At 44.7% G+C, this 26054-nt stretch overlaps 1 protein-coding gene across 1 annotated transcript; it reads left to right on the forward strand.

Annotated features, from left to right (window-relative positions):
• On the forward strand, positions 1-23271 carry LOC129842886 (uncharacterized). The gene is made up of 14 exons (XM_055911582.1): positions 1-217; positions 1013-1190; positions 4392-4556; positions 4714-4852; positions 6711-6859; positions 7600-7732; positions 8233-8451; positions 15019-15024; positions 15374-15602; positions 16488-16665; positions 20580-20744; positions 20909-21047; positions 22625-22757; positions 23123-23271. Exons 1-14 carry the CDS (start codon positions 1-3, stop codon positions 23269-23271), a joined length of 2199 nt encoding a protein of 732 aa, XP_055767557.1.
• The last annotated feature ends 2783 nt before the right edge of the window (positions 23272-26054 follow it).

Genomic DNA, 26054 nt, shown 5'->3' on the forward strand with positions numbered 1-26054 from the left:
ATGCTCCCAAGGAACTACACAAGTGTGTCAGAGTTTGTGATCGTGGGCTTCCCGGGGCTCCATCCATCCTTCAACCAGCTGGTGGCCTGGTTCTTCTTCTTCATCTATGTGATCACGGTGGTGGGGAACATCCTGCTGGTGGTGCTGTTTGCCCTGGAGCGCAGCCTGCAGAAACCCATGTACATCATCATGCTCAGCCTGGCACTGTCAGATATAGGTAAGATACTCAGCCTGGCACTGTCAGATATAGGTAAGATACTCAGCCTGGCACTGTCAGATATAGGTAAGATACTCAGCCTGGCTCTGTCAGATATAGGTAAGATACTCAGCCTGGCTCTGTCAGATATAGGTAATATACTCAGCCTGGCTCTGTCAGATATAGGTAATATACTCAGCCTGGCTCTGTCAGATATAGGTAAGATACTCAGCCTGGCTCTGTCAGATATAGGTAAGATACTCAGCCTGGCTCTGTCAGATATAGGTAAGATACTCAGCCTAGTACTGTCAGATATAGGTAAGATACTCAGCCTGGCTCTGTCAGATATCGGTAAGATACTCAGCCTGGCACTGTCAGATATAGGTAAGATACTCAGCCTGGCACTGTCAGATATAGGTAAAATACTCAGCCTGGCACTGTCAGATATAGGTAAGATACTCAGCCTGGCTCTGTCAGATATAGGTAAGATACTCAGCCTGGCTCTGTCAGATATAGGTAAGATACTCAGCCTAGTACTGTCAGATATAGGTAAGATACTCAGCCTGGCTCTGTCAGATATAGGTAAGATACTCAGCCTGCCTCTGTCAGATATAGGTAAGATACTCAGCCTGCCTCTGTCAGATATAGGTAAGATACTCAGTCTGGCACTGTCAGATATAGGTAAGAGACAGAATCATGGCAGAAAGGTTATCCTGTTGAAATGTGTGTCTGTAAGGACATGTGACATGTGACCACTAAACAATTGATTAATATTTATTTAAATTTTAAAATGTTGCGGTGCTTGTACTTTCTCAGGCTTCTGCACGGTGGCCCTTCCCAAAGTGATAGCTCGGTACTGGTGGGACGACGCTGGCATCTCTTTCTATCTGTGTCTGATACAGAAACAATTCATCCACTACTTTGGAGCGCTCACCTCTCTCATCATGATGACCATGGCTATGGACAAATACCTAGCTATCTGCTTCCCTCTCAGGTAACATAGATCTACCTAAACCTAACCCCAACCTTTACCCTAACTCTCTCATCATGTTGACCATGGCTATGGATGGATACCTGGCTATCTGCTTCCCTCTCAGGTAACATAGATCTACCTAACCCTAACCTTAACTCATAAGAGTATACGCCCTGTCTAAGCTACACTGCTCAAAAAAATAAAGGGAACACTTAAACAGCACAATGTAACTCCAAGTCAATCACACTGGTCTGGATTTGAGTGTGACTCCAAATCCAGACCTCCATGGGTTGATAAATTTGATTTCCATTTATACGTTTTGTGTGATTTTGTAGTCAGCACATTCAACTATGTAAAGAAAAAAGTATTTAATAAGAATGTTTCATTCATTCAGATCTAGGATGTGTTATTTTAGTGTTCCCTTAATTTTTTTGAGCAGTGTATATTGAACTGTTTTAAGGTCATATTTTACTATTTGATTTTGAATTTTAAAAACATCGTAACAGTTTTTTTCTTTTTATGTGATGAAAAACATAGTTTTGGCCTTACTGTTATTAGCCCATACAAACACATTGAATAACAGATTCACTGCATGGAACAACAGATTGTCCTTACTGTTATTAGCCCATTACAAACGCACTGAATCACAGATTCACTGCATGGAACAACAGATAGTCCTTACTGTTATTAGCCCATACAAACACATTGAATAACAGATTCACTGCATGGAACAACAGATAGTCCTTACTGTTATTAGCCCATACAAACACATTGAATAACAGATTCACTACATGGAACAACAGATAGTCCTTACAGTTATTAGCCCATACAAACACATTGAATAACAGATTCACTACATGGAACAACAAATAGTCCCACGCAAAAAAAGTGTCTTAGAGATTAAAGAAAGATCAGGCAACATTTTTATATAATTCTTTTTACATGTATTTAACCCCTTATTTTTGTCACTAAAAATGTCCCATATATAAGTCCATACACTTTTTGACTGGTACCAGGGGACCTTGTGACCTAGTGTAAATAGTCTAGGTTGTCATTTGGTTAGATGTTCAGGAGTCTTATGGCTTGGGGGTAGAAGCTGTTTTGAAGCCTCTTGGACCGAGACTTGGCGTTCCGATATCTCTTGCCATGCGGTAGCAAAGAAAACAGTCTATGACTAAGGTGGCTGGAGTCTTTGACAATATTACTGCTTCCTCTGACACCGCCTGGTATAGAGGTCCTGGATGGCAGGAAGCTTGGCCCCAGTGATGTACTGGGCCGTACACACTAACTTCTCTAGCACCTTACGGGTGGATGCCGAGCATTTGCCATACCAGGAGGTAATGCAACCAGTCAGGATGCTCTCGATGGTGCAGCTGTAGCACTTTTTCAGGATCTGGGGACCCATGCAAATCTTTTCAGTCTCCTGAAGGGGAAAAGGTGTTGGCGTGCCCTCTTCACGACTGTCTTGGTGTGTTTGGACCATGATAGTTTGTTGGTGATGTGTACACCACGGATCTTGAAACTCTCAACCCGCCTGTTCAGCCCTCCTTTTCCTGTAGCCCACGATCAGCTCCTTTGTCTTGCTCACATTGAGGGAGAGGTTGTTGTCTTGGCAAGACACGACCAGATCTCTGACCTCCTCCCTATAGGCTGTCTCATCGTTGTCGGTGATCAGACCAACCATTGTTGTGTCGTCAGCAAACTTAATGATGGTGTTGGAGTCGGGCTTGGCCATGCAGTCGTGGGTGAACAGGAGGGGACTAAGCACGCACCCCTGAGGGGTACCAGAGCATGCACCCCTGAGGGGCCCCAGTGTTGAGGATCAGCATAGCAGATGTGTTGTTGCCTACCCTTACCACCTGGGAGCAGCAGTCCAGGACCCAGTTGCAGAGTGAGGTATTTAGTCCCAGGGTCCTTAGCTTAGTGATGAGCTTTGTGGGAACTATGATGTTGAACGCTGAGTTGTAGTCAAAGAACTACCTTCTCACATAGATGTTCCTTTGTCCAGGTGGTAAAGGGCAGTGTGGAGTGTGATTGAGATTGCGTAATCTGTGGATATGTTGGGGCAGTATGCGAATTGGAGTGGGTCAAGGGTTTCTTTGATGATGGTGTTGATGTGAGTCATGACCAGCCTTTCAAAGCACTTCATGGCTACCGACGTGAGTGCTACAGGGTGGTAGTCATTTAGGCAGGTTACATTTGCTTTCTTGATCACAGGGACTACAGTGGTCTGCTTGAAACATGTAGGTATTACAGACTCGGTCAGGGAGAGGTTGAAAATGTCAGTGAAGACACTTTCCATTTGGTCCTCGCATGCTCTGAGTACACGTCCTGGTAATCCATCTGGCCCTGCAGCCTTGTGAATGTTGACCTGTTTAAAGGTCTTGCTCACGTCGGCTATGTAGAGCGTGCACAAAAATATTATTTCTCTCATATTTTGGTCACAAATGTGTTTACATCCCTTTTGGTGAGCATTTCTACTTTGCAAATATAGTCCATCCACCTGACAGGCGTGGCATATCAGGAAGCTGATTAAACAGCATGATCATTACACGGGTGCACATTGTGCTGGGGACAATATAAAAGGCCACTCTAAGAAGTGCAGCTTTGTCACACAGCACAATGTCACAGCGTCCAACCGTCCTCACAACCGCAGACCAGGTGTAACCACGCCAGCCCAGAACCTCCTCATCCGGCTTCTTCACCTGCGAGATCGTCTGAGACCAGCCACCCAGACAAAAGATGAAACTGAGGAGTATTTCTGTCTGTAATAAAGCCCTTTTGTGGGGAAAACCATATTCTGAATGGCTGGGCGTGCCTCCCAAGTGGGTGGGCCTGGCTCCCAAGTGGGTGGGCCCATACCCTCCCATGCCCACCCAAAGCTGCACTCAGGCATGTGAAAAGCAGAGATTAGGGCATCATGAATTTCTTTCCTTATATGAACTGAAACTCAGAAACATTTTTGAAAATGTTGTATTTAGCATTTATATTTTTGTTCATTATACTGTCAATATATCTATCTGTAACTACCTGTATTTCCCTCTCAGGTATTCAAAGATAACGATTAACCTTTTACAGAAGGCAGCTCTCTGTCTCTTTCTCTCTTTCTCACCTCCTATCCCATCCATCTTGATCCCTTCTCCTCCTTCTTCCATCTCTCTCTCCCACACCTTTCCCCTTCCCCTCCCTCCCTCCATCCCTCTCTCCCTCCCTCTCTACCAGGTACACTGAGCTGATGACCAACAGGACCATGTCTCTCCTAACAGCCCTGTCCTGGGTGTCAGCCATGATATCTCCAGCCATCACCACCATCCAGTCATCCCAACTGCCTTTCTGTGGGCCCAACCGCATCATCCACTGCTACTGCGACACCACATCTCTCAACCAGTCAGTGTCCGAATCCCAATTTGCTCCCTATTCACTTTAAAGTGCACTACTTTTGACTCCTAGTGACTTTACTGTGTTATACTTGATGTACATACAGTTTGCCTTTTTTTAATTGATTAAATAAATTCAGTCAAACAATCAACCAACCACTCAACAGGCTGTCGTGTGCTGACATCTCGTCCCAGAGCAGAGTATCCTTCTCACTAGCCATGGTCGTCCTCTTCCTCCCCTTTGGCTTCATCGTCTTCTCCTACGTCAACATCATCGTCACCGTGATGCGCATGGCTAACACACAGGTCAGAATTCTGGAGGTGTGAAGTGTGGGGGTGGGGTGTGCAGGGGGGCTGGGTGGGAGGAGGGGTGGGGGTGCAGGGGGGCTGGGTGGGAGGAGGGGTGGGGTGTGCAGGGGGGCTGGGTGGGAGGAGGGGTGGGGGTGCAGGGGAGCTGGGTGGGAGAAGGGGTAAAAGGTGGTGGGTGTGTGACCCCACCACTAAATGTTTATGAGCATGGCCTTATTTCTATTACGACCTCAACGTAACATCAATAGGTTTAGGCTACTACACATGATACTCTAATTTTCCCTATACCCAACATGAGGTTGCTACAACATGTCCTATGAATGAAAGTTTACACAGGTCGAGAGAAAAATTGGAGTAATCAAGCTGACTGTAACATTCAATACTACCTTGAACACTCTGCCTGCGTCTAGTTGATCTAGGGTGTAACCATTAGTCCAACAGTTGTAAACGAGAGTTTCTATTGGACAAATTCAGGTATGTTTATCCCCATTTCGTTCCGTTTACTTCCGTTTAATAAATGTTTTTCAACAGAATCGGCGGAATGAATACATCCCTGATCACACTTAAACACAGATCACTTTCACAGCAGCCGCATAAAAACAGCATGATCACTTTGCTCTTTGCACAAATCCTTCTCGCATCTACGTGCTCTCCTCCTCTCACCTTTTCCCTTCACTCGTGAACTTCAGTGCACAACATATCAGCTGTCTGTGACCAGGCGAAATAACCTTTCCAAGCCAACCTTCATTTCATAACCGCTAATTGCCACACACTGCCTACATCATTGTCACCAAATTAGCTAATGTCATAGTCAACATAGCTACTAGATTTCACGCGTTAGTAAACCCGTTACAATCATGCACAACAGTCTACAGTCAGCAAGCAGTTTAGCAGTTACATTGGTGGAACCCGGTAGCAATAGACCAAAAGGTTACATTGACTTGGAAGAGTTCCGGTGTTGGATAGCCATAGCCACCTAGCTAACATAGCATCTCTCTTTGTTTGAGCTGGGTGTTTGAGTAGGATAAAGTACCTAGCTTCATTTGCTAGCTAAGTAAATGAAAGTTTAAAAAAAATACAATGAATTATTGCTAGCTCTCTCTCTCTTGCTTCTCCTTAATTTGTTCAAAACTGCTCAAGTATTGTCTTTCTTTCTCTTTGAGTCAACTACTCACCACATTTTATGCACTGCAGCGCTCGCTAGCTGTAGCTTATGCTTTCAGTACTAGATTCATTCCCTGACCCTTTGATTTGGTGGACAATGTTAGTTCATGCTGCAAGAGGACGTCCTCCAGGAGTTGTCATAATTACTGTGTCTTAGTCTATGGAAGGAGGTGAGAACCAAGAGCCTACTAGATTTTGTATTGAAGTCAATGTACCCGAAGGAGGACGGAAACTAGCCGTCCTCCGGCTACACCTGGTGCTACCCTACAAAGTGCTGTTGAGGTTACTGTAGACCATTCATTACAAAGCAGTGTGATTTAATCAAATCTTTTCTGACGTGTATATATTTACTACAGTTTTAACTAAAAATTATAACTTTTTTTTGTTTCACTATTTTATTTTATTAAATTAACTGAGGAGTATGTTCCTCCCCATCCTCATCTGAGGAGCCTCCTAAGCACTAAACCTGGACTGCCAGGTTCACCATTTCACCTTTACATAACACAATGCTTGTCCTGTCCTGTCCGTGTCCCTAATTTGACCTACTCTCTCCTAACCCTAACCCACTGAGAACACTTCTCCATCTCTCCCCTCTCTAACCCTGGGCAGGCTGAAGACCTTCTCAACCTGGGCTGTATCATTCTAAACTAAACCTTTCCTCTAACCCACTACTCTCCCCTCTCTAACCCAGGGCAGGCTGAAGACCTTCTCTACCTGTGTTACTCAGGGCTGTATCATCCTTATTTACTACATCCCCCGCTTCATAGTGAACGCTACACCCTACATCCCCAACCTGACCACAACCCCTGACCTCCGCATCAGCCTCGCCATTTTCTCCAGGTAGGTAGACCACAGATTAGAGGGGTGGTTTGGGAACCCAAAGGTTGCTAGTTCAAGTCCCGGGCCGGGCGATGCTAAAGTGGAATGATCTGGCTACTTTTGTCAGATCATTAGTACCACTGCCATTGTGCCCTTGAGAAAGGCACTTGTCCCAAAAACAGCAATCCAACCTGGGGCTCCCCCGTCTGAACTAAACCCGTCCTGTCCCTGTCTCCCTTCTGTCCCTCTGCCCCCCTCGTCCTGTCTGTTTCTCCCCCTTCCCTTCATTCCTGTCCCCCTCTCCCTCCCCTCCCCGTCTCCCCTCCCATCCTGTCCCTTTCTTGCCCTCTCCCTTCTGCCCCCCGCCATCCAGAGTCGGTGGAAGACCTTCTCCCACTGTAGTTCCCAGCTGTGTATCATCTCTCTGTACTACGTCACCCGGTGCCGTGTCTATACCAGCAGCATCCTCAACTTCTCCATCGGCCAGGACTTTGTTATCGGCCTAACCCTCCTCAACAGGCAGGTAGCTTAGAGAAGCGGTCCAGCAAGCAGAAGGTTGTCAGTTTGAATCCCATGTTTGACATGGAAAATGTGGTTGGGAGTGGTGGGTTGCTGGTGACGCCACCACCGGATGTTGTGCCCTTGAGCAAGGCAATTAACTCCTAAACTCCTCACTGGGCACTACACTAGTAGCTGCCCATTGCTCAAGCCTCTCCGTGTGTGTGTGTGTTTGTTAATAATGTATTCTTCTTATTCTACAGTCTGCTGCCGCCCCTCCTCAACCCCTTCATCTACTGCCTCCGTACCAAGGAGATCAAGGCTTCCCTGGCCAAGTGGGCCAACAGAGGGCAGTCCAACGCACATCACAAACCCTCCATCCACCCCATAGCCTGCTGACAGGCACTCAGGCAGCCTGCCGCTAATCAAACCACACAGGAGGCATTATGACTGCACTCTCACCTGTTCTCTCACCTATGAAGGAAGACATTGGCCGAAACGTCATCTGGTCATGTTGTTGTTGAGCCCCAGAAATTAATAATTTTGAACAGATCTGATATGTTTTTTTACATTTCCTTATTCAATATGGTAAACAATAAACATTTACACTTGTTTTTGCTGTCTGGTAGTTTGTTTTTGTTCCCATATACTGAATGTGCTGCGAAAGAAGAGGCTACAGCACATTCAGACAGCAACAATCATACCTTCATTTGAAATGTCACATCACTCAAATAAGACTGATGTCATCAAATCACATTTGATACGTTTTCCTACCTGCATTATAACCCTTAACGGGGCAATCCACAATTGGTATCTAATTTTTTTTACTTTAAAATTAATGACATATTATCATTGATTCTTGAAGAATATAATTTATAAATGCCTCATGAGCTTAGTTCAACGGCCGTGCCCCATCAGAACGGCCGTACCCCATCAGAACGGCCGTGCCCCATCAGAACGGCCGTGCCCCATCAGAACGGCCGTGCCCCATCAGAACGGCCGTGCCCCATCAGAACGGCCGTGCCCCATCAGAACGGCCGTGCCCCATCAGAACGGCCGTGCCCCATCAGAACTGCCGTGCCCCATCAGAACTGCCGTGCCCCATCAGAACTGCCGTGCCCCATCAGAACTGCCGTGCCCCATCAGAACTGCCGTGCCCCATCAGAACCCAAAATAAAAGCTTGTTTACTTCACATGTGTAAACAAAGTCAATGTAAATTAACACTGTATAGTTTCAAAACATGGCTAAAACTAGACTTTTGATCTCATGGATGCACTGTAAAGGGGTTGCTGTGAATTTGACAGTAACTTACAAGCAGCTCATTGGCAATTAAGTTACTGTATATAATATTGCAGGTATCCTACAGGTATCTGCTGTATCAAAGCAAGTATTGTGTAATGACCGGTGTTGGGGGTAACCAGTAATGTGTCACAGTAATACATTACTTTTATGCTTCATTCTATAGCTAGAGGACTTGATATCTCCAGGAGTGACAAGTATAATTTTAGTTTTTATATGTTGTTTAGTACTGTTGTAACGCTCGTTGTTGGAAGGATTGGACCAAGCTGCAGCGTGAAAGGCGTTCATCATGTTTATTAATGTGAACCAGCAACAAAACAATAAAGAGTAACAAACGAAACGTACAGCTTTGTAGTGCAAAAAGGCTACAATACAAAAACAAGATCCCACACATAACAGGTGGAAAAAAGGCTGCCTAAATATGATCCCCAATCAGAGACAATGATAGACAGCTGCCTCTGATTGGGAACCATACCAGGCCAACATAGAAATACAAAGAGTACCCACCCTAGTCACACCCTGACCTAACCAAAATAGAGAATAAAAAGGCTCTCTAAGGTCAATCATGATTTAAGGGGCAGGTTAACCTGTTTGGCGTGCAAGCCCGACGTCGGTACATTTATGACAACAGCCACTTCAAGTGCAGGTCGCGAAATTCAAAAGAGATTTTTTTTAAATATTTAACTTTCACACATTAACAAGTCCAATGCAGCATATGAAAGGTACACATCTCGTGAATCCAGCCAACATGTCCTATTTTTAAAATGTTTTACAGGGAAGACAAAATATGTAAATCTATTAGCTAACCACGTTAGCAAAAGACTCCACTTTTATTACTCCATCAGTTTTTGACTCCATCAGTAGCTATCACAAATTCGGCCAAATAAAGTTATAAATAGCCACTAACCAAGAAACAACCTCATCAGATGACAGTCTGATAACATATTTACTGTATAGCATATGTTTTTTTTTCGAAAAATGTGCATATTTCAGGTATAAATCATAGTTTACATTGCAGCTACAGTCAGAAATTGCACCGAAAGCAGCCATAATATTTACAGACATCAACGTCAAATACCTAATTACTCATCATAAAACATTTCTGAAAAATACATAGTGTACAGCAATTGAAAGACAGGCATCTTGTGATGCCAGACAATATTTCCCATTTATCAAGTGTTTTACAGCGAAAACACAATATAGCGTTATATTAGCGTAGCCACAACAGCCAAAAACACAAGCAATTTCCCAGTAGCAAAAGTAAGCGATCATAACAAACAGACAAAAGATATATAATTTTTGACTAACCTTGATTTTCTTCGTCAGATGACAGTCCTATAACATCAGGTTATACATACACTTATGTTTTGTTCAAAAATGTGCACATTTATAGCGGAAATCAGTGGTTACCCATTATGCTAACGTAGCTACTATTTCCCACAACGTTCGGATATTTTACTGACACTTTTTCTGACACACATATTCTGACCAAATAGCTTTTCATAAACATAACTAAAAAATACATGTTGTATAGGAAATGATAGATCCATTAGTTACTAATGAAATCACAGTGTTAGAATTCTAAAAATAACTTCATTACGTTATGCAGCTTCGGTATAGCTTAGAGTAGCCAAAACGTTGGCCGCCCACGACTAGTACACAGTTCGACAGATATATGAAATAGCATCATAAAATGTTTCTTACTTTTGCTGATCTTTCATCAGAATGTTGGACAAGGTGTCCTTTTTCCAGAACAGTCGTTGTTTGGAATTAGAACGGACTCTTTCCCTCTTGAATTAGCACGCGCGCTAGCCACGTGGCACGGATCTCTCCAACGTTGTCACGATCGTCAAAGGGAGAGAGAGAGGACCAAGGCGAAGCGCGTGAAAAATACATCTTCTTTTTATTAAGAAGAAGGAAAAACAAAACAACAAAACAAAACAGACAACCGTGAAGCTATACAAACATAAGTGCTGACACTAAACACTTAGACATAGACAATTCCCCACAAACAGCTAAAGCCTATGGTTGCCTTAAATATGGCTCCCAATCAGAGACAACAATAACCAGCTGTCTCTAATTGAGACCCAATTCAGGCAACCATAGACTTTCCTAGATACCTACACTCAACCATAGACACAGCTAGACTTCTATACTAAACATAAACCCAACTACTCTAATAAACCCCCTAAACCTTACAACCACCCTAGACACTACAAAAACACATACATTCCCCATGTCACACCATGACCTAACTAAAATAATTAAGAAAACAAAGAAAACTAAGGCCAGGGTGTGACATAAACCCCCCCCCCCCCCCCTTAAGGTGCGAACTCCGGGCGCACCAGCATAAAGTCTAGGGGAGGGTCTGGGTGGGCGTCTGTCCACGGTGGCGGCTCTGGCACTGGTCGTGGTCCCCACCCCACCATAGTCACTACCCGCTTTCGTAGCCTCCTCCAAATAGCCAACCTCCACATTAACCCCACTGGATTAAGGGGCAGCACCGGACTAAGGGGCAGCACCGGACTAAGGGGCAGCACCGGACTAAGGGGCAGCACCGGACTAAGGGGCAGCACCGGACTAAGGGGCAGCACCGGACTAAGGGGCAGCACCGGGATAAGGGGAAGCACCGGGATAAGGGGCAGCACCAGGATATGGGGCAGCTCCGGACTGAGGGACGGCAGCTCCGGACTGAGGGACGGATCCTGGCTGGATGGCGGATCCTGGCTGGCTGGCGGATCCTGGCTGGCTGGCTCTGGCGGATCCTGGCTGGATGACGGCTCTGGCGGATCCTGGCTGGATGGCTCATGGCTGGCTGACGGATCTGGCTGCTCATGGCTGGCTGACGGATCTGGCTGCTCATGGCTGGCTGACGGATCTGGCTGCTCATGGCTGGCTGACGGATCTGGCTGCTCATGGCTGGCTGACGGATCTGGCTGCTCATGGCTGGCTGACGGATCTGGCTGCTCATGGCTGGCTGACGGATCTGGCTGGCTGACACTCACAAACTTACAGATGCACAATCGAGAGCATCCTGTCGGGCTGTATCACCGCCTGGTACGGCAACTGCTCCACCAGCAACCGTAAGGCTCTCCAGAGGGTAGTGAGGTCGGCACAACGCATCACCGGGGGCAGACTAACTGCCCTCCAGGACACTTACACCACCCGATGTCACAGGAAGGCCAAAAAGATCATCAAGGACAACAACCACCCGAGCCACTGCCTGTTCACCCCGCTATCATCCAGAAGGCGAGGTCCGTACAGGTGCATCACAGCTGGGACCGAGAGACTGAAAAACAGCTTCTATCTCAAGGCCATCAGACTGGTCAACAGCCATCACTAACATTGAGTGGCTGCTGCCAACATACAGACTCAATCTCTAGCCGCTTTAATAATCAATAATTTAATGTAATATATGTATCACTAGTCACTTTTTTTAAAATAACGTTCCCAAGGTAAACGGACTATTTCTCAGGTCCAGATCGTAGAATATGCATATCATTTACAGATTAGGATAGAAAACACTCCAAAGTTTCCAAAACTGTCAAAATATTGTCTGTGAGTATAACAAAACTGATTCTGCAGGCGAAAACCTGAGGAAATCTAACCCGGAAGTGATTTCTTTTCTTTTTTATCTGTGTTTCCTTGCCCGTCTTTCTTCCATTTAAAGGGGTTTCAACCAGATTCCTTTGCCAATGGCTTCCTCAGGCTGTGACCAGGCTTTAGACATAGATTCAGGCTTTTATTTTGAAAAATGAGCAAGATTTAAAAAAAAATAGTCAGGTGTCCTTTGATTAGTTCCTGCGCGCGAGAGGGGTAGCGCTCCATTTTCTTTCTCTCTTTTATTGAATAGGTTACGGTCCGGTTGAAATATTATCGATTATGTTTGTTAAAAACAACCAGAGGATTGATTCTAAAAAACATTTGACGTGTTTCTACGAACATTACGGATACTTTTTGGAATTTTCGTCGAAGGGAATAAGGCTTTGGTTTTCTGAACATAACGCGCAACCCAAATGGCGTTTTTTTGTTATAAAAGTAATAATTATCGAACAAAAAGAACATTTATTGTGTATCTGGGAGTCTCGTGAGTGCAAACATCCGAAGATTATTAAAGGTAAGTGATTCTTTTTATTACTTTTCGGACTTTCGTGACCATGCTAATTTGGGGCTAGCTGTTCAAGCATTGATTGATACACTCACAAAAGCTTGGATTGCTTTCGCTGCAAAGCATATTTTCAAAATGTGACACGATAGGTGGATTAACAACAAGCCAAGCTGTGTTTTGGTATATTTCACTTGTGATTGCATGATTATAAATATTTTTAGTAATATTTTTGAATCTGATACGTTTGGGAATTTTCTTCTGCCTTTCAGGACCGGAACGAGGCTGTCGTTTTCTGAACATAACGCGCAACCCAAATGGCGTTTTTTTGTTATAAAAGTAATAATTATCGAACAAAAAGAACATTTATTTTGTATCTGGGAGTCTCGTGATTGCAAACATCCGAAGATTATCAAAGGTAAGCGATTAATTTTATTGCTTTTCTGACTTTCGTGACCATGCTAATTTGGGGCTAGGTGTTCTAGCATTGATTGATACACTCACAAAAGCTTGCATTGCTTTCGTTGTAAAGCATATTTTCAAATATGACACGATAGGTGGATTAACAACAAGCTAAACTGTGTTTTGGTATATTTCACTTGTGATTGCATGATTATAAATATTTTTAGTAATATTTTGCGCCCTGCAAATCAGCGGTTGTTTAGGAAAATGATCCCGCTAAAGGGATCCGTAGTGCAGAGAAGTTAAACGATGCCAATTTATATAATGTTCACATACCCTACATTACTCACCTCATGTATATACTGTACTCTATACCATCTACTGCATCTTGCCTATGGCGTTCGGCCATCGCTCATCCATATATTTATATGTACATATTCTTAATTCTTCCCTTACACTTGTGTGCATAAGGTATCTGGTGTGAAACTGTTAGATTACTCTTTAGATATTACTGCACTGTCGGAACTAGAAGCACAAGCATTTTGCTACACTCGCATTAACATCTGCTAACCATGTGTATGTGACCAATAAAATTTGATTTGATTTGAAAAACAGCCCCAGACTCCTCATCCACCAAACTTTACAGTTGGCACTATGCATTGGGGCAGGTAGCGTTCTTCTGGCATCCACCAAACCCAGATTCATCCATCGGACTACCAGATGGTGAAGCTTGATTCATAACTCCAGAAAACGTGTTTCACTGCTCTAGAGTCGATTGGCAGCAAGCTTTACACCACTCCAGCCGATGCTTGGGAATGCGGATGGTGATCTTAGGCTTGTGTGCGGCTGCCCGGCCATTACAACCTATTTCATGAAGCTCCCGACAAACAGTTCTTGTGCTGACGTTGCTTCCAGAGGCAGTTTGGAACTCGGTAGTGAGTGTTGCAACCAAGGACAGACTATTTTTACGCACTTCAGCACCCGGCAGTCCCCTTCTGTGAGCTTGTGTGGCCTACCACTTTGTGGCTGAGCCGTTGTTGCTCCTAGATGTTTCCACGACACAATAACAGCACTTACAGTTCAGCAGCTCGAGCAGGGCAGAAAGTTGACGAACTGACTTGTTGGAAAGGTTGCATCCTATGACGGTGTCACGTTGAAAGTCACTGAGCTCTTCAGTAAGACCATTCTACTGTTTGTCTGTGGAGATTGCTTGGCTGTGCTCGATTTTATACTCCTGTCAGCAACGGGTGTGGCTGAAATAGCCGAATCCACTAACTTGAAAGGGTGTCCACACACTTTTGCACACAAAAAAGATAGAGAGAACTTGCATAGCACTAGAGAGGGGTGGCCAGTGATGAAAACATTCTGTAATCGTCATCATGAGTAATGTGACAATGATGACATCACCAGGGTGGAGGTCTCTGATTGGTTGTTGGCTGTCTTGTCAGAGGGCATGTTGGGTATAAAGTTGGGAGGTACAGAGCGGCTAACGCCACACACCTCTGGGGCCACTGGTTGGGAAGGAGGTAAGGATGGACAGAGAGTGAGTGAGAGAGAGAGAGAGAGAGAGAGAGAGAGAGAGAGAACGCAAGAGGGAGGGAGAGAGATTTTCCAGGATCTTTAACATCTCTCTCTTTTATGTAACTCTCTCTAACTTTCTCTCTATTACTCTCTCCATCTTAGGAGTTAAGGAAGGAGAGAGAGATCATCCAGGGTCTTCAACATCTCTTTTATGTAACTCTCTAACTTTCTCTCTATTACTCTCTCCATCTTATGAGTTAAGGAAGGAGAGAGAGAGATCATTCCGGGTCTTCAACATCTCTCTCTTTTATGTAACTCTCTCTAACTATCTCTCTATTACTCTCTCAATCTTAGGTGGAGGTAATGATGGAGAGATGGAGGGTCACCAGATTCTCTCTCTTGTATGTTTATTTCTCTCTCTCTCTCTTACTCCATCTTAGTTGGAGGTAAGGACCGAGGATGTAGGGTCTCCAGGATTTCTCTCTTAATATGTCACTTTATATGTCACTCACTTTCTCTCTCTAACCTGGGAGGTAAGGATGAAGAGGGATCCTCCAGGGTCTTCAGCATCTCTCTCTCTCTCTCTTTGTGTAGCTCTCTCTCTTTCACTCATAATCTCTCTCTCTCACTCGTTATCTCTCTCTCTAACTCGGGTGGTAGGGATTGTAAAAGGCTTTATCTCTCCTTCTCCATCCCCCCACCTTCCCAGGACAGTATGTTAAAAGTGAATGGAAACTACACGCGTGTCTCAGAGTTTGTTATTGTGGGCTTCCCGGGGCTCCATCCATCCTTCAACCAGCTGGTGGCCTGGTTCTTCTTCTTCATCTATGTGACCACGGTGGTGGGGAACATCCTGCTGGTGGTGCTGTTTGCCCTGGAGCGCAGCCTGCAGAAACCCATGTACATCATCATGGTCAGCCTGGCACTGTCAGATATAGGTAAAATACTCAGCCTGGCACTGTCAGATATAGGTAAGATACTCAGCCTGGCACTGTCAGATATATGTAAGATACTCAGCCTGGCACTGTCAGATATAGGTAAGATACTCAGCCTGGCACTGTCAGACATAGGTAAGATACTCAGCCTGGCTCTGTCAGATATAGGTTAGATACTCAGCCTGGCTCTGTCAGATATAGGTAAAATACTCAGGCTGGCTCTGTCATTTATAGGGAAGATACTCAGGCTAACTCTGTCAGATATAGGTTAGATACTCAGCCTGGCACTGCCAGATATAGGTAAGATACTCAGCCTGGCTCTGTCAGATATAGGTAAGATACTCAGCCTGGCTCTGTCAGATATAGGTAAAATACTCAGGCTGGCTCTGTCATTTATAGGGAAGATACTCAGGCTAACTCTGTCAGATATAGGTTAGATACTCAGCCTGGCACTGCCAGATATAGGTAAGATACTCAGCCTGGCTCTGTCAGATATAGGTAAGATACTCAGCCTGGCTCTGTCAGATATAGGTAAAATACTCAGGCTGGCTCTGTCATTTATAGGGAAGATACTCAGGCTAACTCTGTCAGATATAGGTAAGATACTCAGCCTGGCACTGCCAGATATAGGTAAGATACTCAGCCTGGCTCTGTCAGATATAGGTAAGATACTCAGCCTGGATCTGTCAGATATAGGGAAGAGACAGAAGTCATCATGACAGAAAGGTTATCCTGTTAAAATGTGTGTCTGTAAGGACATGTTACCAAAACGTCCTGTTCATTTGTGTGCCTGTTCTCCAATCTGCATAGCACCAAAAAAATCACTAATCAATTGATTTATGTTTCTTTAAAAATTTTGATATGTTGTGGTACTTGTTCATATCCCAGGCTTCTGCACGGTGGCCCTTCCCAAAGTGATAGCTCGGTACTGGTGGGACGACGCTGGCATCTCTTTCTATACGTGTCTGATACAGAAACAATTCATCCACTACTTTGGAACACTCACCTCTCTCATCATGATGACCATGGCTATGGACAAATACCTGGCTATCTGCTTCCCTCTCAGGTAACATAGATCTACCTAAACCTAACCCCAACCTTTACCGTAACTCTCTCATCATGTTGACCATGGCTATGGACCGATACCTGGCTATCTGCTACCCTCTCAGGTAACATAGATCTACCTAACCCCAACCTTTACCCTAACTCTCTCATCATGTTGACCATGGCTATGGATGGATACCTGGCTATCTGCTACCCTCTCAGGTAACATAGATCTACTTAACCCTAACCTTTACCCTAACTCTCTCATCATGTTGACCATGGCTATGGATGGATACCTGGCTATCTGCTACCCTCTCAGGTAACATAGATCTACTTAACCCTAACATTAACTCATAAGAGTATACTCCCTGTCTAAGATATATCGAATTGTTTTCAGAAGGTCATACCAAGGATCATTATACTCTTTGATTTTTAATTGTAAGACCCCTTGACACATCGTAATATTTTTTTTTATGTGATGAAAAAATAGTTTTGTCCTTACTGTTATTAGCCCATACAAACACAATGAATAACAGATTCACTACATGGAACAACAAAGAGTCCCCCCCACAAAAAGTGACATAGAGATTTAAGAAAGATCCGGCAACATTTTTATATATATTTTTTTACACGTATTTAACCCCTTATTTTTGTCACTAAAACGTTTCCATATATAATTCCATACATTTAATTTGACTGGTACCAGGCGCCTTCAGACAAGTCTTGTGAGGCCTGTGGGTGTCCTCGCGATAACAACTGACATGTACGTTCCTGAGAGTCTCTCCTTTACACAGATTAGTTAGTGTGTAGCCCAAACTGTTCACCCCCTAAAGACGTTGGCAGATCAGCTGTACCGTCTTCAAGACTAGTCCCAAGACGGAGAACACCAACCATCTTGTTCATGAGAGTCTCATCATTCAAATCAAATCAAATTTTATTTGTCACATGCGCCGAATACAACAGGTTTCACCTTACAGTGAAATTATTACTTACAAGCCCTTAATCAACAATGCAGTTAGAAAAATAATAATTGAACCTTCAAAAATATAAGAACAAGAAATAAAAGTAACAAATAATTAAAGAGCAGCAGTAAATAACAATAGCAAAGCTATATACAGGGGGTACAAGTTCAGAGTCAATGTGCGGTGGTACCGGTTAGTCGAGATAATTGAGGTAATATGTACATGTACGTTGAGTTATTAAAGTGACTATGCATAGATAATAACAGAGAGTAGCAGCAGTGTAAAAGGTGGGGGAGGGAGTCCAAATAGTCTGGGTAGCCATTTGATTTGATGTTCAGGAGTCTTATGGCTTGGGGGTTGAAGCTGTTGTGAAGCCTCTTGGACCTAGAGTGTCTGGAGTCTTTGACAATATTTAGGGCCTTCCTCTGACACCGCCTGGTATAGAGGTCCTGGGTGGCAGGAAGCTTGGCTCCAGTGATGTACTGGGCCGTACACACTACCCTCTCTAGCACCTTACGGCGGATGCCAAGCAGTTGCCATACCAGGAGGTGAAGCAACCAGTCAGGATGCTGTCGATGGTGCAGCTGTAGAACTTTTTGAGGATCTGGGGACCCATGCCAAATCTTTTCAGTCTCCTGAAGGGGCGTTCCCTCTTCACGACTTTCTTGTTGTGTTTGGACCATAATAGTTTGTTGGTTATGTGGACACCTAGGAACTTGAAACTCTCGACCCGCTCTACTACAGCCCCGTCGATGTTAATGGGGGCCTGTTCATCCCTCCTTTTCCTGTAGTCCACGATCAGCTCCTTGGTCTTGCTCACATTGAGGGAGAGGTTGTTGTCTTGGCAGGACATGACCAGGGATCTGACCTCTTCCAAATAGGCTGTCTCATCGTTGTCGGTGATCCGACCTACCACTGTTAGACCTACCAATGTGGATCTATTGGGGCAGTACGCGAATTGGAGTGGGTCTAGGGTTTCTTTGATGATGGTGTTTATGTGAGTCATGACCAGCCTTTCAAAGCACTTCATTGCTATCGACGTGAGTGCTACGGGGTGGTAGTCATTTAGGCAGGTTACATTTGCTTTCTTGATCACAGGGACTACAGTGGTCTGCTTGAAACATGTAGGTATTACAGACTCGGTCAGGGAGAGGTTGAAAATGTCAGTGAAGACACTCGCCAGTTGGTCCGCGCATGCTAAGTACACGTCCTGGTAATCCGTCTGGCCTTATAAATGTTGACCTATTTAAAGGTCTTGCTCACTGTCACGACTTCCGCCGAAGTCGGTCCCTCACCTTGTTCGGGCGGTGTTCGGCGGTCGACGTCACCGATCTTCTAGCCATCACTGATCCATTTTTCATTATCCATTGGTTTTGTCTTGTCTTCCATCACACCTGGTTCCAATCCCATCAATTACATGTTGTGTATTTAAACCTCTGTTTCCCCTCATGTCCTTGTCGGTGATTGTTTGATTGTATGTTTGTGCAAGTTATGTGTTGGTGCGCGACGGGTTTTGTACCCACTGATTATTTTAGATATTTTGGTTTTTGGAGTTTTGTTAACTTTTATTAAACGACTCCGTTTATACCAAGTTCGTTCTCCTGCGCCTGACTTCCCTGCCACCAACACGCACCCATTAGACTCACATCGGCTATGTAGAGCGTGCACAAAAAGCTTATTTCTCTCAGATTGTGTGCACAAATTTGTTTATATCCCGATTGGTGAGCATTTCTTCTTTGCCAAGATAATCCATCCACCTGACAGGTGTGGCATATCAGGAAGCAGATTGATTGATTAACACATTTTTAAACAGCATGATCATTACAAAGGTGCACATTGTGCTGGGGACAATATAAGGCCACTCTATGATGTGCAGCTTTGTCACACAGCACAATGCCACAGATGTCTCAAGTTTTGAAGGAGTGTGCAATTGGCATGCTTACTGCAGCAATTTCCACCAAAGCTGTTGCCAGAGAATTGATTGTTAATTTCTCTACCACAAGGCACCTCCAAAGTTGTTTTTAGAGAATTTGGCAATATGTCTAACCGTCCTCACAAACGCAGACCAGGTGTAACCACGCCAACCCAGGACCTCCACATCCAGCTTCTTCACTTGCGGGATTGTCTGAGACCCGACACTCAGACAACTGATGGAATTTAGTATTTCTGTCTGTAATAAACATATTCTGATTGATTGGGCCTGCCTCCCCTGTGGGTTGACCTGGCTCCCATGTGGGTGGGCCTATGCCCTCCTATGCCCACCCGTGGCTGCGCCCCTGCCCAGTCGCGTGAAAAGCATAGATTAGGGCCAAATTTATTTATTTCAATTGACTCATTTCCTTCTATGAACTGCGGAAGTCGACCTCCCGGGTGGCGCAGTGGTCTAGGGCACTGCATCGCAGTGCTAGCTGCGCCACCAGAGTCTCTGGGTTCGCGCCTAGGCTGGGCTGGGTTCGCGCCCAGGCTTTGTCGCAGCCGGCCGCAACCGGGAGGTCCGTGGGGCGACGCACAATTGGCATAGCGTCGTCCCGGGTTAGGGAGGGTTTGGCCGGTAGGGATATCCTTGTCGCAGTATGTAAAATGTAATAAAAATGTATGCACTCTACTGTAAGTCTCTCTGGATAAGAGCGTCTGCTAAATGACTAAAATGTAAATGGCAACTGTAAAAATAAAAAAAAATGTTGCATTTTGCATTTAAATTCTTGATCAGCATACTGTAGATATATATACCTGTAGCTACCGGTATTTCCCTCTCACGTGTTCAAAGGGAACAACCAACCTTTTACAGAAAGCAACTCAAACATAATTCTCTGTCTCTTTCTCTCTTTCTTACCCCGTATCCCACCCATCTCTCCCCCTTCTCCCCCCCTCTTCCACCCCTCTTCCCCCCTCTTCCACCCCTTTCTCCCCCCTGACACCTTTCCCCTTCCCCTCCCTCCCTCCCTCCATCCCTCTCTCCCTCCCTCTCTACCAGGTACACTGAGCTGATGACCAACAGGACCATGTCTCTCCTAACAGCCCTGTCCTGGGTGTCAGCCATGATAGTTCCAGGCGTCACCACCATCCAGTCATCCCAGATGCCTTTCTGTGGGCCCAACCGCATCATCCACTGCTACTGCGACACCACATCTCTCAACCAGTCAATGCTCACATCCCAATTTGCTCCCTATTCACTTTAAAATGCACTACTTTGACTCCAAGTGACTTTACTGTTATACTTGATGTATATACACTATATGTATTTTTTTAAATGATCAAATAAATTCAGTAAATCAACCAAACAACCTCTCACTCACTCAACAGGCTGTCGTGTGCTGACATCTCGTCCCAGAGCAGAGTATCCGTCTCACTAGCCATGTTCGTCCTCCTCCTCCCCTTCAGCTTCATCATCTTCTCCTATGTCAACATCATCGTCACGGTGATGCGCATGGCTAACACACAGGTCAGAACTCCGGGGGTGTGGGAGGAGGTGTCGGTGATGCAGGGGGGCTGGGTGGGAGGAGGGGTGGGGGTGCAGGGGGGCTGGGTGGGAAGAGGGGTGGGGTTGCAGGGTGCAGTGTGGGAGTAGGGGTGGGGGTGGGGATTGCAGGAGGTGCTGGGTGGGAGGAGGTGTGCAGGGGGGCTGGGAGGGTGGGAGGAGGGGGGCTGGGTGGGTGCAGAGGGGCTGGGTGGGAGGATGGGTGGGGAGTGCAGGGGGGCTGGGTGGGAGGAGGGGTGGGGGTGCAGGGGGGCTGGGTGGGAGGAGGGGTAAGGGGTGGTGGGTGTGTGACCCCACCACTAAATGTTTATGAGCATGGCCTTATTTCTATTATGACCTCAACGTAACATGAATAGGTTTAGGCTACTACACATGATACTCTAATTTTCCCTATACCCAACATGAGGTTGCTACAACATGTCCTATGAATGAAAGTTTACACAGGTCGAGAGAAAAATTGGAGTAATCAAGCTGACAGTGACATTCAATACTACCTTGAACACTCTTGCCTGCGTCTAGTTGATCTAGGGTGTAATCATTAGTCCAACAGTTGTAAACGAGAGTTTCTATTGGACAAATTCAGGTATGTTTATCCCCATTTCATTCCATTTGCTTCCGTTTAATAAATGTTTTTCAACAGAATCGATGTAATGAGTCATCCCTGATCACACGCAAACACAGTTCACTTTCATAGCAGCCACATACAAACAGCATGATCACTTTGCTCGTCTGCTACACACCTACACATCATTGTCACCATATTAGCTAATCTCATAGTCAAGAGCTACTAGATTTCACACATTGGTAACCCACTACAATCATGCACTACAGTGTACAGTCAGCAAGCAGTTTAGCAGTTACATCGATGGGCCCCGGTGGCAATAAATGAATAAAACAAAAAGGTTACAATGACTTGGAATAGTTCCAGTGTTTGATTGCCATAGCCGGCTTGCTAACATAGCCACTCTCTTTGTTTGAGCCGGGTGTTTGAGTAGGTTAAACTAGCTAGCTGCATTCGCTAGCAAAGTAAGTGAACCCAATGAGAACATTTCTCCGTCTCTCCCCTCTCTAACCCAGGGCAGGCTGAAGACCTTCTCTACCTGTGCTACTCAGGGCTGTATCATCCTTATTTACTACATCCCCCGCTTCACAGTTTATGCTACACCCTACATCCCCAACCTGACCATGACCCCTGACCTCCGCATCGGCCTCACCATTCTTTACAGGTAGGTAGACCACAGGTTAGAGAGGTGGGCTGGGAACCCAAAGGTTGCTAGTTCAAGTCATGGGCCGGGCGATGCAAAAGTGTGGAATGATCTGGCTAATTTTGTCAGATCATTACCACCACTGCTGTTGTGCCCTTGAGAAATGCACTTATTCCAAAAACAGCTATCCATCTAGGGGCTCCCCGGTCTGAACTAAACCACTTCTGTCGATCTCTCCCCCTTCCCTTCATTCCTGTCCCCCTCTCCCTCCCCTCCCCGTCTCCCCTCCCATCCTGTCCCTTTCTCGCCCTCTCCCTTCTGCCCCCTGCCATCCAGAGTCGGTGGAAGACCTTCTCCACCTGTAGTTCCCAGCTGTGTATCATCTCTCTGTACTACGTCCCCCGGTGCTGTGTCTATACCAGCAGCATCCTCAACTTCTCCATCAGCCAGGATTTTTGTTGTTGCCTAACCCTTCTCTAAATTGCAGGTAGCTTACAGATTAGAGAAGCGAGCCAGCAACCAGAAGGTTGTCAGTTTGAATCCCATTTTTGACAGGGAAAAATGTGGTTGGGAGTGGTGGGTTGCTGGCATCTGTGTTGTAGATGCCATCACCTCCTGTTGTGCCCTTGAGCAAGGCAATTAACCCCTAAACTCCTCACTGGGCACTACACTAGTAGCTGCCCATTGCTCCAGCCTCTCTGTGTGTGTGTTTGTGTGTGTGTGTGTGTGTGTGTGTGTGTGTGTGTGTGTGTGTGTGTGTGTGTGTGTGTGTGTGTGTGTGTGTGTGTGTGTGTGTGTGTGTGTGTGTGTGTGTGTGTTTTAATAATGTATTCTTCTTATTCTACAGTCTGCTGCCGCCCCTCCTCAACCCCTTCATCTACTGCCTCCGTACCAAGGAGATCAAGGCTTCCCTGGCCAAGTGGGCCAACAGAGGGCAGGCCAACGCACATCACAAACCCTCCATCCACCCCATAGCCTGCTGACAGGCACTCAGGCAGCCTGCCGCTAATCAAATCACACAGGAGGCGTTATGACTGCACTCTCACCTGTTCTCTCACCTATGAAGGAAGCCATTGGCCGAAACGTCATCTGGTCATGCAGATGTTGAGCCCCAGAACTGATATGTTTTTTACATTTCCTTATTCATTATGGTAAACAATAAACTTTCACACTTGTTTTTGCTGTCTGGTAGTTTTGTTCCTATATACTGAATGTGCTGATTCAGACAGCAACAATCATATCTTCATTTGAAACGGCACATCACTCAAATAAGACTGATTGTCATGACGTTGCCCTATTTGGGTAAAGCAAGCCCCATCCCCCTCTCCCTGCCTCTCCATGCCCCCTACAACTACGCTGCTGTGGTCAGAGAGAGGTCGTAAATTCCTGAGGAGAAGACCCTGTCACATGGCCACACAATATATGAGACAGAGAAAATCTTCATAGAGAATAAAGGAATTTCTTCCACCTCACAGAACTTGAGGTACGAACAAATGTCATGTTCCGGAGAAAGTATAAAAGATCGGTGAAGAAACCAGCTACGAACTGGTCCGTTTGTTACAACTTGGGGAAGCTCATGGGAGACGGTGTGGCCACATTACCATAACGCTGTTTATATAATGGCCTCAGATATGAGGTTTACATCTAACTGTTGTATAAGATGAATGAGTGAGTATGATACTGTTTGTAAAATTGTGTATTATGATTTTGGACTGTTTAACCTGTCTAGGATGAGGGTGCCGCTAGCGGCACTCCCCCCCCCACCCCCACTGAAAAACCAGTGCCGCGAAATTCAAAAAAAATATTTTTTTTAAATATTTAACTTTCACACATTAAAGTCCAATACAGCTAATGAAAGACACAGATCTTGTGAATCCAGCCAACATGTCCGATTTTTAAAATGTTTTACAGGGAAGACACAATATGTAAAGATGTACATCTATTACCTAAAAACACATTAGCATAATCCACCATCTTTTATTTGTCCACCAACACCAGTAGCTATCACCAATTCGGCTAAACTAAGATATTTATAGCCCCTAACCAAGAAAAAAACTCATCAGATGACAGTCTGATAACATATTTATGGTATGGGATAGGTTTTGTTAGAAAAAAGTGCATATTTCAGGTAGATGGCATAGGTTACAATTGCACCCACCGTCACAAATGGACTAGAAAAACTACATTGAGCAACGTGTTTACCTACTTACTAATCATCAAACATTTCGTAAAAATACACAGCATACACTAATCGAAAGACACAGATCCTGTGAATACAGACAATATTTCAGATTTTCTAAGTATCTTACAGCGAAAACACAATAAATCGTTATATTAGCATAGCACATAGCACATAGCAGCCCAGCATTGATTCTAGCCAAAGTGAGCGATAAAAGTCAACATCGCCAAAATATATTAATTTTTTCACTAACCTTCTCAGAATTCTTCAGATGACACTCCTGTAACATCATATTACACAATCCATATAGAGTTTGATCGAAAATGTTTATATTTAGCCACCAAAATCATGGTTAGACAATGTGAAATGTAGCCCAGCTGGTGAGAAAATGTCCGTGCGCCATATTAGACAGTGATCTACTCTTATACATAAATACTCATAAACGTGACTAAAAAATATAGGGTGGACAGGGATTGATAGACAATTTAATTCTTAATACAATCGCGGAATTACATTTTTTAAATTATCCTTACTTTTCAATACAGTTTGCGCCAAGCGAAGCTACGTCAAAAAACATGGCGTCCTAAGCCACTAACATTTTTCGACAGAAACACGATTTATCATAATAAAAATGTCCTACTTTGAGCTGTTCTTCCATCAGTATCTTGGGCAAAGGATCCTTTCTTGGGTCCAATCGTCTTTTGGTGGAAAGCTGTCCTCTTGCCATGTGGAAATGCCAACTGCGTTCGGGATGAACTGGAAGCGTGCCCAGCAATTCACAGCGTTTCAGAAATAAATGTCCCAAAATCGCACTAAACGGATATAAATTGCTATAAAACGCTTTAAATTAACTACCTTATGATGTTTTTAACTCCCATAACGAGTAGAAACATGACCAGAGTAATATTACTCCCTCCACTAATGCTTGGAACAAGTGCGGGTCGATGTCCTCCAGGCGCATTACGCAGCAAGAAAAGACTTGCTAGCTACAGGTTTTTTTAATTTATAGTGCCTGTAAACGCGCAATCGACCCCATTCAAATCGTCATCACGTAAAGGCATCCAGGGGAAGACGTAAGCAGTGTCCGTATACTCATAGCAATAACAGTGCCCTTTTAACTGACTCCAGATCAGGGGCCAAAATTTCTGAAATCTGACTCCATGTCAGGGAAATTGCTTTAGAATGGGCTCTGTTCCACTTAGAGACAAAATTTCAACTCCTATAGAAACTATAGACTGTTTTCTATCCAATAATAATAATAATATGCATATTGTACGATCAAGGATTTTGTGGGAAGCCGTTTCAAAAATTACACGATTAGCATAAATAGTCACAACAGCGCCCCCATCCTCAACAGGTTAATGAAGGAAAATCCAATTCCCTTTTGATTTGAACTAAATCAGAGGACTGCCCCTGAGCCCAGTTAGGGTCAGGCATCCTGGGACAGCCCCTTTTCTGCAATTCCGAATAAAACCCAACTTTGAGAAATTATCACCAGACCATGTTTTTTCAATTCCATTAGGAGGGGACGAAGGTTGCAGACCATTGCTGAATCTTTTAACCATACCACGTGGTTAAACTCTTAGA

This window comes from Salvelinus fontinalis, unplaced genomic scaffold, assembly GCF_029448725.1.
Source record: "Salvelinus fontinalis isolate EN_2023a unplaced genomic scaffold, ASM2944872v1 scaffold_0073, whole genome shotgun sequence".
NCBI classification, from domain to species: Eukaryota; Metazoa; Chordata; class Actinopteri; order Salmoniformes; family Salmonidae; genus Salvelinus; species Salvelinus fontinalis.

What these genes read in the sequence shown, in the direction of transcription:
- LOC129842886 (XM_055911582.1), top strand. Translation starts at nt 1, where the DNA reads ATGCTCCCAAGGAACTACACAAGTGTGTCAGAGTTTGTGATCGTGGGC. An exon ending in TGCGCATGGCTAACACACAG is followed by an intron (nt 4,853 to 6,710) that starts GTCAGAATTCTG and finishes TCTCTAACCCAG; the next exon opens with GGCAGGCTGAAGACCTTCTC. An exon ending in CCTGGCACTGTCAGATATAG is followed by an intron (nt 15,603 to 16,487) that starts GTAAAATACTCA and finishes TTCATATCCCAG; the next exon opens with GCTTCTGCACGGTGGCCCTT.